General features: G+C 48.7%; 1 protein-coding gene across 1 annotated transcript in view; it reads left to right on the plus strand.

Moving 5' to 3' along the window:
- Positions 1-649: 649 nt before the first annotated feature.
- CYP4F23 (cytochrome P450 family 4 subfamily F member 23) overlaps positions 650-18,865 on the plus strand; it is a 19,646-nt gene continuing 1,430 nt past the window's right edge. The window contains exons 1-12 of the mRNA XM_017893674.1: positions 650-847; positions 5,772-5,916; positions 7,650-7,703; positions 7,795-7,922; positions 9,758-9,879; positions 10,618-10,888; positions 11,226-11,292; positions 11,484-11,613; positions 14,150-14,283; positions 14,381-14,445; positions 14,961-15,043; positions 15,395-15,568. Coding sequence (XP_017749163.1) covers positions 650-847; positions 5,772-5,916; positions 7,650-7,703; positions 7,795-7,922; positions 9,758-9,879; positions 10,618-10,888; positions 11,226-11,292; positions 11,484-11,613; positions 14,150-14,283; positions 14,381-14,445; positions 14,961-15,043; positions 15,395-15,568 — 1,571 coding nt within the window. The remainder of the gene's footprint in view (positions 848-5,771; positions 5,917-7,649; positions 7,704-7,794; positions 7,923-9,757; positions 9,880-10,617; positions 10,889-11,225; positions 11,293-11,483; positions 11,614-14,149; positions 14,284-14,380; positions 14,446-14,960; positions 15,044-15,394; positions 15,569-18,865) is intronic.

Here is an 18,865-nt window from a genome sequence, read left to right on the forward strand (position 1 = left end):
CAGTTCCCACTCTGAACTGTGCCACTGACTTGGTTCCTCTTTGCACCCAGCTGCTACCGCCTGCAGGTTTTGGCCCGCTGTCCAGGCAGGGAGGAGGCAGCCAGGCCTATGGCCTATGGGGATTGGCTACCCCTGACTGGCCATCCCAGCCCAGCCTTGCCTAGGTCAGGGGCCAGGTACAAAGAAGCCCCAGGAGGAGGGAAGAGGAAGTTGTGTGGGACAAGCTGCTCCCGACAGAAGGTGCCAGGCTGGAACTGTCGGGGGTGGAGGGTCCTGGTCTGGGAGAGGGAGCGGCACTGCCCATGGCTGGGGTGGCTCCAGGGAGCTGGTCCTGGTGGGGCTGATGCGTTCCTGGTAACTGAAACCAAGCCCTTGGCAGCCTGTAGTGATTCAGGCTGGGCCTTTCGGGACTCTAAGGCTTCCTGTCTCTCTTTCTCTCTCCCTTCTCTCTTCTTTACGTCTTCTCTCTCCACCTCTTCTCCTGGCTGTTGCTGGGTTTCCCTCTCTGCTTTCAGCCCTTGTTTTGTCATCTCTGAGCTCTCCCTGCCTCCAGCACCTCCCGTCCCTGCCCCTGTCCAATGTCCCCGAAGCTCCCTGGGCTCTTTTCTGGGCCTCAGGACTTTACCCTCCATCCCATCTGCCCTGCAGGATGGTGACGCTGAGCTTGTCCTGGCTGGGCCTCGGGCCGGTGGCAGCGTCCCCGTGGCTGCTCCTACTGCTGGTTGGGGCCTCCTGGCTCCTGGCCCGCGTCCTGGCCTGGACCTACGCCTTCTATGAGAACTGCCGCCGCCTCCGGTGTTTCCGGCAGCCCCCCAAACGGAACAGGTTTTGGGGTCACCTGAGCATGGTGAGTGTGGCAGCAGGACGGGTCTGGCGTCTCAGGGTGGATGGACTTGTAGAGGGGCAGGAATAGGGCTCAGGGAGCTGGATATTGAGGGTGGGTTTGGGTCTGGGACATCAGAGGAGTGAGGGAGACCGAGGGGAGCCCCTCTTCTCTCACTGACCCAACCAGATTCATTCCTCCTCTCTGTCCACTCCATGGTCCCAGGACTTTTTCTTTCTCTCTTTTCCCCACCCTAAGCCTGCTTTGGCTCAAGTTCCTGCCTGTCTTCCCCACGTTAATGCATCCTTGTTCTACTTGGGGCTTCTAGGTGGACTGCACAGAGCAGGTACACCCTGGCTGGCCATAATCTTTTTTTTTTTTTTTTTTTTTGAGGCCGGGTCTCGCTCTGTCACCCAGGCTGTGGTGCATTCATACCTCACTGCAGCCTTGACCTCCTGGGCTTAACCTATCTTCCCATCTCAGCCTCCCCAGTAGCTGGGACTATAGTTGTGCACCAACAGACCTGCTAGTTTTTTTGATTTTTTGTAGAGACAGCGTCTCACTATGTTGCCCAGAGTGGTCTCAAACTCCTGGTCTCAAGGAGTCCTCCCATCTCGGCCTCCCAAAGTGCTGGGATTACAGGCTTGAGGCACCGTGCCCAGCCTCTTTCTGTTTTTAAAAGGAAACCATTGATAAAAATTACAGACAAAAGCACACAAATTACACTTACAAATCCATTAGAGATACTATCAATTGGCTAACAGGCAAAAGTTTTGCATAGGCAGTTTGAATAAATAGAGACAGAGATTATTGACGAATTTAAGAAAATCTATGCAATCTCATAATCAATAAAGACAATTTCAGATGTTACTTTTTTTTTCTTTTTTGAGACAGGGTCTCATTGTGTCACCTAGGCTGGAGTGCAGTGGCGTTATCTCGGCTCACTGCAGCCTCCACCTCCTGGGTTCAAACGATCCTCCTGCCTCAGTCTCCCTAATGGCTGGGACTAAAGGCATGTACCACCATGCCTGGCAAATTTTGTATGTGTATATATATATTTTTCCGAGACGGAGTTTTGCTTTGTCACCAAGGCTGGAGTGTAGTGGCATGATCTCGGCTCAGTGCAACCTCTGCCTCCCGGGTTTAAGTGATTCTCCTGCCTCAGCCTCCAGAGTAATTGGGATTACAGGCCCTTACCACCACACCCAGCTAATTAAAAAAAATTTTTTTTTGTAATTTTAGTAGAGATGGGGTTTCACCATGTTGGCCAGGCTGGTCTCGAACTCCTGACCTCAGGTGATCCGCCTGCCTCAGCCTCCCAAAGTACTGGGATTAGAGATGTGAGCCATGGCACCCAGCCGAGATGTTACTTCTTGACTATTACATTGATAAAGGCTTTTAAAAAAAACATAGAAGGCTTTCAGTGTGTAATGCTGTCCACCTTCATACAGAGCAGATAGGCGTGTGGATATTTATAAAATTCTTCTTCAAAGTAATTTTGCAGTATATATCAAAAACATCAAACTATACAAATAACTTATTTGGGGGATGCTATATTCAGTTGATAATCAGTTATATGTAACGTAATTACATGAGACTTCCATTGCATTTGTTACGCTAGTGATAAATAGTAAACATGGTTTCAAAACTAGTGAACTAATTATGGTAAAGCCATATGAACCACTGCAAGTTCCCTGAGAGCAAAAGTGATTTCACCCACCCTATTCCCTGCTCTATCACCTGAATGTAGAATGGACACCATCTACCTTGAATAACGATTTGTGGAATGAATTGGCAGGATGTGAAAACATTAATAATTATGCTTGTGAAGACTGATGGAAGAATAATTAAAACATCAAGCTACATGAAAACATGATACAGATTTTATAGAATGAGATCTCAGGTTTTAAAATTTGTCATTGGAGTTTAAGTAAAAAGATGAGATGGCCGGTGCAGTGGCTCACGCCTGTAATCCCAGCATTTTGGGAGGCCGAGGCAGGTGGATCACCTGAGGTCAGGAGTTCGAAAGCAGCCTGGCCCACGTGGTGAAACCCCGTCTCTATTAAAAATACAAAGATTAGTCAAGTGTGCTGATGGGTGCCTATAATCTCAGATACTCTGGAGGCTGAGGCAGGAGAATCGCTTGAACCCGGGAGGCAGTGTCCAAAGCCTGCGGGCCCTTTCTTGCCCGGCTTGCGTGTTGATCCTGTAGGACCCAAGGTCCTGTGGCTCTAGATGCCCTTGGTCATCTTTTATTACTTTCACTTATTTACCAACCTCCATTCTTGGGATCCTTGGAGAGACTCAGGTGAGTTTCTACCTTGGAGGCACCCCCAATCTTGTGGCCACAGAAATAGACTGAGACACTCCACATCCTCTGTGGTCAGGGCTGGCTTGAAGGAGAGATGGACTGTGGGACCCTTGAGGGGAATCAGGTTTTCTGCCATTGGGGCAGGCAGGCAGGCTTCCTGGAGGAGGGGTTTTTGGAAGTGGGTCTGGAACGATGAGTAGGAATTTTTTAAGCAAAGAAGAGAAAGAGAAAGATAGTTTTGTGTGGAGGTTGGGCCCACTCGAAGACTTGGAGGTGAGAGAGCAAGCACCTGGCTTTTGAGCAGCAAGATAGAGTTTGGTGCCACCAGAGCAATCAGGGTGAGAGGCAGAGGAAAGAGGGAGAGGAAGAGATTGATTCTGAGAACCATAGGGAGCCATGGAGGGTGTGTGAACAGGAGAGGGGAATTATCAGCTGCCTGCCTCCTTCCCTTGCCCTACCTGGTTTCTCCCCGCCCCACCTTTTTTTAAAAGCTCCTTTCTATAGCACCCCTTGCAGAAGTATCTGCAATTCAGGTTTTGCTTCTAGAGAGTCCACACTAAGACAGTGTCTTTTGATTCTCCAGTCCCTCCTCTCCCACTCACCTGCTACTTCTGCTCTTGTTCCCTGACTGGTTTCTACCCATTTTCTTCCACTTCCTTCTGGATCTTTCTGGGTATCTCCTTCAGTCTTTCCCAGCTGGCTCCAGCCTGGGCACAGGTGTGGGAGTGATGGGAGTATGAGACAGAACATTCTCCCATGAACTGAAATTCAGGGCTATCCTTGGGGTGGGACGTGGAGCCTGGTCTGGGGTGGTGCAGCCAGGCTTGGGAGAAGGGCTGTGTCTACATCTGCCCCCTGCTAGCTTGCTGCAAAGCTGGGGGTACCTACCTAAAGCTAGGGGCAGGAGGCTGTGCTGGGACTGGGAGACAGGAGAGAAAGTTCAATGGACTGCGATTAGTTATGAATTTGGGATAAATAGCAAGTGGGGTGAACGGTCAAGTTTTGGTGGGGAGAGACAGGGAGAGAGAGATGGAGAGTTGGACTTGGGAGAAACAGAGATAGGGAAAAAGATGCACACACAGAGACAGAGAGAGAAACAGTGAGAGGCAGAGTGAAGGAGAGAGAGAGGAGAGGGAGAGAAAGACACAGAAAAAGGGACACATAAACAGAAAGTAAAAGAAACACATACACGCACATATCTATATCTGTCATTGACCATGTCTGTCATCTACGTAGCCATCACTCATACATCTCTCTCATCTATACCTGTCCCTCTTATCTCTCTATCCATGTATCCTATTTATCATGTATGGATTAGTCACCTACCTTTCTCTTTCTCTCATCTGTCTGTCTGTCCTATTACCTACCTACCTACCTACCTACTACCTATCCATTCATCCATCCTATCTGTGCATCCATACATCTATCCTGTTATCTACCTACCTACTTATATACCTACCTAGTACCTACCTACCTATCTACCTACATACCTACCTTCCTACTTACCTATCCATCCATCCATCCCTCCTATCTGTGCATCCATCCATGTATCCTATTATCTATCTATCTATCTATCTATCTATCTATCTATCTATCTATCTACTTTTTTTTCAAGATGGAGTCTCGCTCTGTCGCCCAGGCTGGAGTGTGGTGGCATGATCTTGGTTCACTGCAACCTCCACATCCCGGGTTCAAGCGATTCTCCTGCCTCAGCCTCCCTAGTAGCTGGGATTACAGGCACGTGCCATGACAACCAGCTAATTTTTGTATCTTTAGTAGATACAGGGTTTCACCATATTGGTCAGGATGGTCTTGAACTCATGACCTCGTAATCCACCCACCTCAGCCTCCCAAAGTGCTGGGAATACATGCATTAGTCACCACACCCGGCCTGTCTATCTATCTTCTATCTATCTGCTTGTATATCTACCGACTGACCAAACTACCTATCCATATATCCATCCATCCATCCATCCATCCATCCATCCATCCATCCATCCATCCATCCATCCAACCATCCATCCATCCTATCTGTGTGTCCATCTGTCTATTGAATCTATTTATCTATCTATCTACCTACCTACCTATCATCTTCCTCCCTCCCTCCCTCCCCACCTACCTACTGATCCATCCGTGCATCCGCCCATCCTATCTGTGGGTCCATCCGACCATCTATCTTATTATCTATCTCACTATCTTATTATCTATCTGTCTGTCTGTCTGTCTATCTATCCAACTCCATCCCTTACTCCCTGTCCACCTACTTACCGATCCATCCATGCATCCACCCATCCTATCTGTGGGCCCATCCAACCATCTATCTTATTATCTATCTATCTATCTATCTATCTATCTATCTATCTATCTATCCATCCATCCATCCATCCATCCATCCATCCATCCATCCATCCATCCATGCATCCATCCATCATCTACGTATCTATCTAGAGAAAGACACAGAGAGAGGAAGAGAGTGTGGGAACAGAGAAGCACATAGACACAGACACAGGAAGAGGGCTGTGTCTCAGGTCAAAGGGCTGAGTAGTTTGGGGTTGTGTGGTGGGTAGGGGGGTGCAATGGGCAGTGGTAGCATCTGAGGCCCCCTGCAGGCCTGTTGTCAGCCTTGTCTATCCCCAGCTGCAGGGCAATGAGGAAGACATGAGGCTGATAGAGGATCTGGGCCACCAGTTCCATGATGTCCAACTCTGGTGGCTTGGGCCTTTCTACCCTGTCCTGCATCTCGTCCACCCAACGTTTGCTGCCCCTGTGCTCCAGGCTTCAGGTATCTTTCTCAGGAGGCTATGCTGCAGCTTCTTCCCTGCCTCTGCTCCCAGCCCTTCCAACCCTTGGACAGGCCATGCTGAGCAGAAAAATGGGCACATCCAAAAGAGACCATGGCTCTGCACTAACCTGCTGGGTGACTCTGGGCAGGTCCCTGGTGCTCTCTGGCTGCTGAGGCTTCTTTTAGTTGTGAGTGAAGAAAACTCAACCCTGTGTGGTCTAAGCAAAGAAAGAGAATGCATTGACTGTAAAGTAAAAGTCAGGAAGTAAAAGTGAAGTCCAGGAAGGGTGGTCTTCAGGCATAGCTGGATCCAGGCCTTCATAATGCCAGTCTTCATCTCTTAGCTCTGTATCCCTCTGTGATGGTTTCACTCTCATGCTGTTACAGATAAGTCCCAGAAGCTCAACCCCCATGGAAAATTCCATGTAATTCCAGGAAAATTTCCAGGATTCCCCTCAATTGGCCTGGCCTGGGTCATAGAACCAATTTCTTATCCAGTCACCGCAGCTTGATTGCATAGGTTTAGGGTCATATGCTCAGTTCTGGAGCTCTGGAGCAGGGGATGAGAGTCTTCTCAGCGACTTGGATTGAGAGTGGGGAAGGCATGAGGAGGATGGATGCTGGACAGGCAGATACCACCATTCACTAGACATCCATTCACCAGCCTCCTTGTGAGATAGGCATTTCCTGAGTAAGAAAACTGAGGTACAGAGAGGCGCAATGACTTCTCAAGGTCACATAGCATATCGAGGCCTCCCTCTTAGTTCTTTTTTAAAATTTTTTTGAGACAGGGCCTCACTCATTAATGCTTAGTGTGGAGTGTGGCAGGATACTGAGGAAGCCTAAATCAAGCCTAGGTTACATGTGGGACGCTAATAGGACCAGATTTAAATCCTATCTGGGGCCCATCTGTAGTGCACGTGGAAGTCATTTTAGACTCTCAGGTCCATGTCTGAGCATGTCACATCAGGACAGGTCATGTATACTGTGTCCATGTCAGAACATGTTAACGCATCTCAGGCTATGCCACATATCTCAGGTCCATGTCAAAAGATGTCAGAGAGTACTGGGCAGACAGGATGTCCTCGTCCTAAGATTTTTTTTTTTTTTTAATGGAGACGGCATCTCGCTCTATCTTCCAGGCTGGAGTGCAGTAGAATGATCTTGGCTCACTGCAACCTCTGCCTCCCCACTTCAAGCTATTCTCCTGCCTCAGCCTCCCGAGTAGCTGGGACTATAAGCACCCGTCACCCCGCCCAGCTAATGTTTTTGTACTTTTTAGTAGAGATGGGGTTTCACCGTGTTGCCCAGGCTGGTTTTGAGCTCCTGAGCTCAGGCAATTCGCTGCCTCAGCCTCCCAAAGTGCTAGGATTACAGGTGTGATCCACCGTGCCTGGCGAGGGTGTCCTAGGTCTCTGTAAAGGCATTTTGTAGAGCGTTGAGCCATGCTCAGGTATTGCAGAACATGTTGGATCATGTAGGAGCCATGCCAAGGCATGCTGGGGTGTGCTGTGCCATGTTGGGCTGTGTCATTATTGTACTGCACCGCTGCAGCCTGGTCTGGTCCCCACTCTCCTCCTCTGTCTTCCCTCCTTCCTTTGCCCTTGACCCTGTTCCTGAGTTACTGGACCTGGAGGGTGGAAGTGCAAACCCCTGGCTTGGAGCCTCCCCCTACACTCAAAGTCCCTCCCCTGCCCCTCTCCATAACCCCTGATGTTCCTTATTCATGTCAGTTGCTGTTGCTCCCAAGGATATGAGTGCCTATCGCTCCGTGAAGCTCTGGCTGGGTGAGTAACTAGAAGAGTGGGGATGGGGACAACCTTCTGGGGCCGGGGGAAGGTGCTATCCTTGCCCATTGCCCTTGGCTGCCTCTACTAGGGGATGGGCTCCTGATTAGTGCCGGTGACAAGTGGAGATGGCACCGCCACCTGCTGACACCCGCCTTCCACTTCAAAATCCTGAAGCCCTATGTGAAGATTTTCAGTAACAGCGCGAACATCATGCACGTGAGTGCCACAAAGCCGGGTCCCCTCTGGGGCCTTGGGAAAGGAGAAGTGACCTCAGGCAGATCTGGTCTGAAATGCTGGCTCTGTTGGGTGGCTTTGATGCCATAGCTTTTCCTCCCCAGGCCTTGGTTTCTTCATGTGTAAAATGGGGATAATAATTTCTCCTGAAAAGGTGGTCAAGATCACGTACTGAAGTCACGTTCTTGGCACATAGTAGGCGTTCAGAAGGCATTAATTACTAGTCTCCCTCACAGAAGCCTTGCAAACTAAAGGCAGTTATGATGAAATTTGGATAATGGCAGGGTGCGGTGGCTCACGCCTGTAATCCCAGCACTTTTGAGGCCGAGATGGGTGGGTTACTTGAGTCCAGGAGATTGAGGCCAGCCTGGCCAACATGGTGAAACCCCATGTCTACTAAAAATACAAAAAAAAAAAAAAAAAAAAAAAAAAATTAGCCAGGTATGGTGGCACATGCCTGTAACCCCAGCTACTTGGGAGGCAGAGGCAGGAGAATTGCTTGAATCCAGGAGGCAAAGGTTGCAGTGAATCGAGATTATGCCACTGCACTCCTGCCTGGGTGAGAGAGTGAGACTACATTTAAGAGAAAAAATTCACATAGCTGTTTCTGCATAGCAGACTACTTTAAAACTCACTGGCCTCGGTGTTCCAAGCAGACACTTCCATTTGTCCCTTATTTTCCAGGAGGCTAGCCTAGGTTCACTACCGCAGTGGAGTCTGAGTTTCAAGAGAGTGAGCAGAAACATTTTAGTACCTCCTGATGCTAGTTCAGAAGTAGCACACTAGCATTTTTACCACATTCTCCTGGTGAAAGCCAGTTTCAAGACCAGCTCAAATTCAAGAAATGGAGACTCAGGTTCTGCCTGCAAATGGAAGGAGGTGCCAAGTCTCATCGCCAAGGATGAGGGGCAAAAAGTGGGGGACATTTCTGTAATCACTTGCCTCTGTGCTAATGATGAGGATGATAATGACAGGTAACATTTATTGAGCACTTACTGTGTAGCAGAAACTATATGCCAATTCCATGATCTATGTTGTCTAATTTAATATTCACAACGCTATGAGGTAGAGATGCTCATAATTGCCACATTATGGATGAAGAAACTGTGGGTCAGAGAGATTAGGGAGCTTGCCTAAGTTTACAGTTAGGAAGTGAGCTAAAAGTGGTGCAGAAGGGGTTCTAACCTGGTTATCTGGCACCAAAGCAGATCATTTTTTTTTTTTTTGAGATGGAGTCTCACTCTGTCATCAGGCTGGAGTGCAGTGGCATCATCTCGGCTCACCGCAACCTCTGCTTCCTGGGTTCAAGTGATTCTCTTGCGTCAGCCTCCTGAGTACCTGGGATTACAGGTGCCTGCCATCACACCCAGCTAGTTTTTGTGTTTTTTAGTTGAGATGGGATTTCACCATGTTGGCCAGGATGGTTTCGATCTCCTGACCTCATGATTTGCCCATCTCACCTTCCAAAGTGTTGGGATTAGAGGTGTGAGCCGCTGTGCCCAACCCAAAGCAGATAATCTTAACTATTACTGAAGATTTGATAGAGGGACCTAAAGAGGACAGTGGGTTGACTAAGGGTGCATAGGCAAGGAGCAGAGCTGGAACTTGGACCCAGGTCACCTGACCCCCAGACTTGGACCTTCATGTCCTAATAGTAACAGCTTCTGTCCCTCACAAGCTTGGTCCTCCTTGGGGATGGATACCTGGGGAAGAGGACTAGAAGTTGGTTCTGAGGGAATCCATTCTGCAGGCTGGGGATGGGAAGGGACTCAGGGGAACCAGGGCTCAGTTCTGGCTCTGTCCCCTTCTCGGTCCAGGCCAAATGGCAACGCCTGGCCCTGGAGGGCAGTGCCCGTCTGGACATGTTTGCGCACATCAGCCTGATGACCTTGGACAGTCTGCAGAAATGCGTCTTCAGCTTTGACAGCCATTGTCAGGAGTGAGTTTTTCCCCAGGACCTGGGATCTTGGCCATGGACCTATGGGAGTAGGTTGGGGAGAGAGGACTGATCAGGGCATCTGGAAGTGCCTTCTTGGAGAAAATGAGTCAGAATTGAGCATGGAAGTCCAGGGAAGGGGATAAGAAAGATCAGTTCTCCAGGTAGGTAGAACTGTTTGGGTAATGGCAAGGAGGCTAGGATGAGCAGAAGCACGTCCAATAGCCATCAAGGGGACACCTTGGAAATGAGATTGGAGGGGTCAGCAGTAGCTATAACTTAAGGACATTGAAAAGCCATGCAAAGGGGTATGAGCTTTATCCAAGGCTCCCAGGGAGTCACGGGAGGTGTTTAAGACGATGAGGGTCATGGTCAGTCCTGAGCTTGCACGTTTGACTCTGTGGAAGATTGACTGTTATGTAGACACAGGAAGCAAGGAGACCATGGAGAGGAAGAGGCCAGAGGTTGGTGGAGAAAATGGGGCACATTTGAGAGAAACCAAGGAGAAACAGGCAGGAGCAGATGTTGCGTAAGAGGGTGGGAAGATGCCCATGATGGCCAAGCTGTGCCCTGGGGATCCGGGACAGGAGGCAGCTCACAGAGTGGGAGGTGGAGAGTGAAGTGTGCTTGCAGGGCGCCCTTTTCTGCATGGAATGTGGTCCTGGGATTCTGGCTAGAAGGTGCTCCCAGGCTTTCATATGTGTTTAGAAGCTGCTTCCTCTCCCTGGCCTGGCCCTGCAGGAAGCCCAGCGAATATATTGATGCCATCTTAGAGCTCAGTGCCCTCATCGTGAAACGGAACCAGCACATGTTTCTGCAAGCGGACTTCTTGTACTTCCTCACTCCCAATGGGCGACGCTTCCGCAGGGCCTGTGACGTAGTGCACAACTTCACAGATGCCGTCATCCAGGAGCGGCGCCGCACTCTCACTAGCCAGGGTGTTGATGACTTTCTGCAGGCCAAGGTCAAGTCCAAGACGTTGGACTTCATTGATGTGCTCTTGCTGGCCAAGGTGGGCTTCTCTGGGATCTGAATTTCAGAAGTAGAATGGACCTTGATGTGAAATGTCAGATCCATGAACTTGGACTTGATCCAGAGGGCACTGGGGAGCCATGGAAGGTGCTTGAGGAAAGGAAGGACAAGTAAGATACATTTTAGAGGTGACTCTGGAGAAGACTTCCTAGGAGGAGCAAACAAGAGGCAAGAGACTAGGAAAGAGTCCTGCTAGGCAGGTCTAGTGATGATAAGGGAGGAATCTTGCCTGGAATATGGATCTTCATGAACTGTTTTAGTTTAGACTGAGGCGCCTTCTTGGCTGGTGTGAATTAGAGGTCTTGTCTTGTCTCCAGGATGAAAATGGAAAGGAGTTGTCAGATGAGGACATAAGAGCAGAGGCTGACACCTTCATGTTTGGGGGTGAGGGTCCCAGGGTATGATGTCACTAGGGGTAAGAGTGTCTCCATTCCAGGGATGTGGTGGGTGGACCCTGGATCACCCCATCCCATCTTCCTTCCCCACTTCCTCCTGAGGGCCTCGATGCATGGGTGCTGTCCACCCTTTGGTGCTGAAGCAGCCCAGAGACCCAAGCTTACCTGGCTGCCCCTCAGGCCATGACACCACGGCCAGTGGTCTCTCCTGGGTCCTGTACAACCTCGCGAGGCACCCGGAATGTCAGGAGCGCTGCCGACAGGAGGTGCAAGAGCTCCTGAAGAACCGTGATCCTAAAGAGATTGAATGGTGAGTGCAGGTTCTCATGTCCTGTTTCTGAGTCCCTGTTATTGGTTTAGTTCTTCAGGTGGGAAAGGGAGAGGGTCTTATTGGTGCTTGTGCTATTACTGCCTAGTGGGAATAGGTGCAGAGCTCAGAAACAGGGCCTGGTACTCAGGGCCTGGTACTCAGCCTGGAGCAAGGGAGAAGTTGTGGGATTTTTGCCTTTACTATGTATTACAATTAAAATCATTCTTTTTTATTTTCTTTCTTTCTTTTTCTTTTCTTTTCTTTTCTTTCTTTTTTTTTTTTTTTTTTTTTTTTTTTTTTTTTTTTGAGACAGAGTCTCACTCTGTCTTCCAGGCTTGAGTGCAGTGGCATGATCTCCGCTGACTGTAACCTCTGCCTCCCGGGTTCAAGATACTCTACTGCCTCAGCCTTCTGTGCAGCTGGGATTACAGGTGTCCGCCAATATGCCCAGCTAATTTTTGTATTTTTAATAGAGACGGGGTTTCACTATGTCGGCCAGGCTGGTCTCGAAGTCCTAACCTTGTGGCTAGCCCGCCTCGGCCTCCCAAAGTGCTGGGATTACAAGCATGTGCCACCACACCCGGCCGCTTTATCTTTTGCAAAGTATTTTATTTCATTTTTGTGCTATACCTTTGTAATAGATCATAATACATGGTAGATTGGATTTATCTTCTTCAATCTTTCATTTTAATTTTATCTTTTTTTCTTTGAGAGATGGGATCTCACTCTATAGCCCAGGCTGGAGTGCATTGGTGTCATCACAGCTCACTGCAGCCTTGAACTCCTGGGCACAAGGGATCCTGACACGTCAGTCTCCTCAGTAGCTGGGACCACAGGCACGCACCACCATGCCTGGTGGATCTTTTATTCTTAAATTGACCTAGGTTTTGATGAACTTTAATTCTTCCAATTAGAATAAGATGGTTAAGTTCCTACAAAATGAAAAGCTAGATTTTTATTGTATTGCTTTGAATATGTTGATTAATTTATAAAGAAAGGACACCTTCATAATATTAAGCCATCTCATTCTAGAGTATGGAGGGAATCTTATTAAAACAATTTCATAATCTTTATGGTGATTTCCCCCTCATCTTTTTTAGCATATTATATTATATTATATTATATTATATTATTTTATTATATTATATTATATTATATTATGAAGGGGTGGCCTGCCCCTCCACAGCCGTGTGCTTCTCGTTAGGTGGAACGAGAGCTTTGAGAAAAGATAATACACAGAGACAAAGTATAGAGAAAGAAAGCGGGGCCCAGGGACCGGTGCTGTGCTTACAGAAGGACCCACAACGGACGGTCCTGAGTTCCCTCAGTATTTATTTGCTAAAGATAAGGGAGTAAATCAGCAGTAAGACATACAGATACACGGAGATGTTCCAATTTACCCAGGGGAGGGCAGGAGAAGATGTTTTTCTTTTACTGAGAATTTAAGAGAATGGGTACTGACCTTCAACCACAAGCAGGCTTTAACCATTTGCATTAACAAAGCACATTCCTTACACCCAAAATCTTTTCAACTTTAATTACCACAGAGATGTCTCCTAGCAAGGACAAGATGGGGTAGAGTCACAGATTAAAGCATGCTCAAATACAGAGCCAAATGGAGTCTCTTTTATTTACTTCTTTCTATATAAACACAGTAACAAGCTGACCTCTCTTTTCCCCACAATATTATATTATATTATATTATTAATTTGAGACAGGGTCTTGCTCTGTCACCCAGGGTAGAGTGCTGTGGCATGGTCTCTGCTCCCTGTAGCCTCTGCCTCCCAGGTTCAAGTGACTCTTGTGCCTCAACCTCTTGAGTAGCTGGGATTACAGGCCTATGTCACCACACCCAGCTAATTTTTTCATTGTTAATAGAGATGGAGTTTTGCTATGTTGGCCAGGGTGGTCTTGAACTCTTGGCCTCAAGTAATCAACCCGCCTCAGCCTTCCAAAGTGCTAGAATTACAGGCATAAGTCACGGCACCCGGCCCCATTATATAATTTTAAACATTTTTTAATGCAAATAGGTTAACACTTTTAAGGAGACCCTCTATGTGTTGTGTTTTGCTTAGAAATGCTTCTAAAAGTACCATATCAAGTTTTCTTCTAATACTTTTGTGACTTTGGTTTTCTCGTGCTTAAATCCTTGATTCTTCTGGAATTCGTTTTGTTACTGGATTTAGGGTGAGAGGGAGGTTGGAACCGCCTTTGCAAAAATTATAACTGAGGAAATTATGACAGTGAAAGAGATAAGACCTAGTCGACTCCATCATCCTTCTAACCTTTAAGCTGTCCTTATTCATTCCTGGGCATAGGCTGAACTAACTTTGGGAAGGGATTCAGTTCATGGTTTGAGTTTGAAACAAAATTGAATATAGCCCTTTCGCGAAAGACCCCCTGTCTTGATAAATCGGCTCTTTCTAGGCAGCGAGCAAGGTGAATCCACCGGGTGGTTACAAGTTGGTGCGAGGGTTTCTCTGGGCAGCAGGAAGGCTGTGTTTGCTCCCTGGATAATTGTTGGATGTTTCCTTAGGGATGACCTGGCGCAGTTGCCCTTCCTGACCATGTGCCTGAAGGAGAGCCTGCGACTGCATTCCCCAGTCTCCAGGATCCACCGTTGCTGCACCCAGGACGTGGTACTCCCGGATGGCCGGGTCATCCCCAAAGGTGCCCACAGTTGGGCAGGCAGGGAGGGCTTTGGGCAGGGTGGAGGTCCCATCGTGTGGTGGGGATCCTTGTCCTGACTGCACCTCCTCCCGGACAGGAAACACTTGCACCGTCAGCATCTTTGGGATCCATCACAACCCTTCAATCTGGCCGGACCCTGAGGTGCTACCACTTCCCCCTTCTCCATCCCTGGGGCTTGGTCAGGGGAGAAATCTTGTCCCGGGGAAGCAGATACTCCCTCTCTACTCCACCCACATCTGTTTTTTTTGTTTGTTTGTTTTTGTTTTTTTGTTTTGTTTGTTTGTTTTTGGTTTTTTTTGAGATGAAGAGTTGCTCTTGTCGCCCAGGCTGGAGTGCAATGGAGAGATCTCGGCTTACTGCAACCTCCGCCTCCCGGGTTCAAGCAATTCTCCTGCCTCAGCCTCCTGAGTAGCTGGGATTACAGGCGCCCACCACCACGCCTGGCTAATTTTGTATTTCTAGCAGAGACGGGGTTTCTCCATGTTGTTTAGGTTCATCTCTAACTCCCAACCTCATGAGATTCGCCCCTCAGCCTCCCAAAGTGCTGGGAGTACAGGCGTGAGTCACCGCCCCCGGCTTCACATCTGTCTTATATGGGGGTGGCTGGGTGTCCTGAGAGGCCCCCACCCAACAGCTCTAACTCGCTCACTCCCCAGGTCTATGACCCCTTTCGCTTCGACCCAGAAAATCTCCAGAAGAGATCACCTCTGGCTTTTATTCCCTTTTCGGCAGGGCCCAGGTGAGGCTCAGGGGATTCTGAGGTGGGCATGGGGTGAGGGTGCCACAGGTGGAGACAAGGTCTGACGTGGGGCCACGTGTTTCAGGGAGTCTAGGGTTTGAATAAGATCCCAGGAAAAGTGGGTGTGTGTTCTCAGACTTCCCCACTCCTGTATCTGCTGGTCTGATTTGGAGGCCGGAGTCTAGGCCAAGCTCGGGGGATATGCAAGCCCACATGGGGGTCCCAGGCACGGGGTCCCTCTCTCTGCCCCTCAATCGGATCTGGGTGGGGTTGGGAGTCCCAGGCCAGGTTCCCGGCGCGATGGGGCCGGGATGGCTGTCCTGGGCACAGAGTCCCCACCCCCTCCCCCAGGAACTGCATCGGCCAGACATTCGCCATGGCTGAGATGAAGGTGGTCCTGGCGCTCACGCTGCTGCGCTTCCGCATCCTGCCTGACCTCGCGGAGCCCCGCAGGAAGTCAGAGTTGATCCTGCGCGCTGAGGACGGACTTTGGCTACGGATGGAGCCCCTGAGCGCGAACCCGCAGTGAGCCACCACTCTGAGGTCTCCGAGCCCCCGCGCCCTCAGGTCTCTGCAGATTCCGGGGAATCAATCTGTGCCTGAGTCCCACAGCCAGCCAGCAGGGGGCGCTGGAGGACTGCAGGGATCCAGGGCCTGGCTGGGAGGGGGCGGAGTGTCTCTGAGCCAAGACCCTGACAGCCCCTCTGGGTGAGCACGGTGGAGCGGCGCTACATCCGTACTCGGCAATCTCAATTCTCATCTCCTAACACATCCAGTTATTTTTTTTCTGCTCACCTTAGGGTTCTTCACTGTTTTCATTGTTCTTAAATGACTGTCCTTATTAAACAATAATAAGCCTGGTTGGTTTACAGTGTGTCTGAGCATTGAAAGTGTCTGTATCTATTACAATGACTGTCATTTTTGTCATGGGGTCAGTGTTTCGGTCATCTTTGCCTGGTATTGGCTGCCATATTTGCATATTTGAAATGATATTGGTAGGATTTAAAGAAGGCAGCCTTCTTTCTCTTTCTCTCTCTCTCTCTCTCTTTTTTTTTTTTTTTTTTTTTTTTGAGACGGAGTCTTGTTCTGTCGCCCAGGCTGGAGTGCAGTGGCACAATCTCAGTTCACTGCAACCTCCGCTCCTTGGTTCAAGCAATTCTCCTGCCTCAGCCTCCCAAGTAGCTGGGATTACAGGTGACTGCCACCACCCCTGGCTAATTTTTGTATTTTTATTTTATTATCTTTTTGGAGACGGAGTCTTACTCTGTCACCCTCGCTGGAGTGCAGTGGTGCGATCCCAGCTCACTGCAAGTTGCACTTCCCGGGTTCACACCATTTTCCTGCCTCAGCCTCCCGAGTAGCTGGGACTACAGGCACCCGCCACCATATCCAGCTAATTTTTTGTATTTTTAGTAGAAATGGGGTTTCGCCATGCAGACTGGCCTCGAACTCCCGACCTCAAGTGATCAGCCTGCCTTGGCCTCTTAAAGTGCTGGGATTAACAGGTGTGAGCCACTGCGCCCAGCCACAAGAAGGCAGCTTTCTCTAGGGAGCAGTCTTTGGAGGACAGCTGGTTGAGGTTCATGTTTAATGACGCTCTAGGCTTGTGGTGACCAAGGTCACCCAGGTGGTTTAAATATAAGCTGAAATCACACTTGCACGCTGTTTTGCTTTATTTTTTTCTCACCCTGAGAGATGTAGCCCTTTGAAGGCTCCACATATGCAAGGAGGGGCTTTTTACCATTTTCCCTCCTTGTATCACACCTACGCTTAAGGTTTTTTTTTTTTTTTCCTGCAATCACAAAACTGTTGAAACAGAGTTCCAAATTTTCCTGATTTGAGAAATGCCTTCAGAGAGAAGATATAATTTATGTTGGTTTTATCTCTAGGTTTCTGTTTTATTTGAATCCTGTTTTGTGATTTTTCACTGTCTTTTCTTTTTTAAAAAGATTTATTTTATTTTAAGTTCTGGGATACATGTGCAGGACATGCAGGTTTGTTACGTAGGTAAATGTGTGCCATGGTGATTTGCTGCAATGTGATTGCAGCGATGTGATTTGCTGCATGGTGATACCTACCCATCACCTCAGTATTCAGTCCCACCTCCATTAGCTATTTATTCTGATGCTCTCCCTCCTCCTGCCCCCAGCACAGGCTCCAGTGTGTGTTATTTCCCTCCCTGTGTCCATGTGTTCTCATTGTTGAGCTCTCACTTATGAGTGAGAACATGCGGTGTTTGGTTTTCTGTTCCTGCGTTAGTTTTCTGAGGATAATGGTTTCTAGCTCCATCCATGTCCCTGCAAAGGACATGGTCTCGCTCCTTTTTATGACTGCATAATACTCCATGGTGTATATGTACCACATTTTGTTTAATAGTCTATCACTGATAGGCATTTGGGTTGATTCCATGTCTTTGCTATTGTTTCACTGTCATTTCATGTCACTTATTCATATGAAGAATTGAAGAAGCATCCAGTTTTTTTGTTTTTTTGTTTTTGTTTTTTTTTTTGAGACAGAGTCTCACTCTTTTGCCCAGGCTGGAGTGCAGTGGCATGATCTCGGTTCACTGTAACCTCCACCTCCTGGATTCAAGTGATTCTCCTGCCTCAGTCTCCTGAGTAGCTGGGATTATAGGCTCCTGCAACCACGCCTGGCTAGTTTTTGTATTTTTAGTAGAGACAGGGTTTCACGATGTTGGCCAGGCTAGTCTCGAACTCCTGACTTGAAGTGATCCACCCGCCTCGGCCTCCCAAATTATTGGGACTACAGGCATGAGCCACTGCGCCTGGCTGCATCCAGCTTTTTAAAAATGCTGGAATTCAGTTCAAATAACTTCACTTGCTGTTAATGGAAGCAACAAGTCCAACACGGGATGTTAAATTTTCATGATTCAGTGATTACTCCACTCTGGGATGCAGTAGAAGTGATAATTGCCATTGAGTTTATAGATTTCCACACCACACAAGCCCACATCAAAATATGAAGCAGAGTACTGCACATCACGGCCGGGTGCAGTGGCTGACGCCTGTAATCCCAGCACTTTAGGAGGCCAAGGTGGGTGAATCACTTCATGTCAGGAGTTTGGGACTAGCCTGGTCAACATATGGAAACCCCATCTCTACTAAAATTGCGAAAATTAGTTGGGCATGGTGGTGCATGCCTGTCGTTCCAGCTACTTGGGAGGCTGCGGCAGTAGAACTGCTTGAACCTGGGAGGTGGAGTTTAGATTAAGCTGAGATTATGCCACTGCACTCCAGCCTGAGCAACAGAGTGAGACTCCATCTCAAAAACAAAAAGTAGGTAGTTGGAATTATTTTAAAACAAAACAAGGAGGGCGGAGCAAGATGGCCAAATAGAAACAGCTCCAGTCTCCAGCTCCCAGTGCGAGCAACACAGAAGATGGGTGATTTCTGCATTTTCAACTGAGGTACCAGTACAGTAAGGTACGCTCTAGTGTACCTCCTAGTGAGGTATACTAGGGAGTGCCGGACAATCGGTGCTGGTCAGCTGCTGCAGCCTGACCAGGGAGAGCTGAAGCAGGGAGAGGCATCGCCTCACCTGGGAAGCGCAAGGGGAAGGGAATCCCTTTTCCTAGCCAGGGGAACTGAGACACACAACACCTGGAAAATCGGGTAACGCCCCCCTCAATACTGCACTTTACCAAGGGTCTTAGCAAACGGCACATCGGGAGATTATATCCCACACCTGGCTGGGAGGGTCCCACGCCCACCGAGCCTCCCTCATTGCTAGCACAGCAGCCTGCAATCTAACTGCAAGGCAGCAGCGAGGCTGGGGGAGGGGCGCCCGCCATTGCTGAGGCTT

This window comes from Rhinopithecus bieti, unplaced genomic scaffold (genome assembly GCF_001698545.2).
Source record: "Rhinopithecus bieti isolate Rb0 unplaced genomic scaffold, ASM169854v2 scaffold_23826, whole genome shotgun sequence".
NCBI classification, from domain to species: domain Eukaryota; kingdom Metazoa; phylum Chordata; class Mammalia; order Primates; family Cercopithecidae; genus Rhinopithecus; species Rhinopithecus bieti.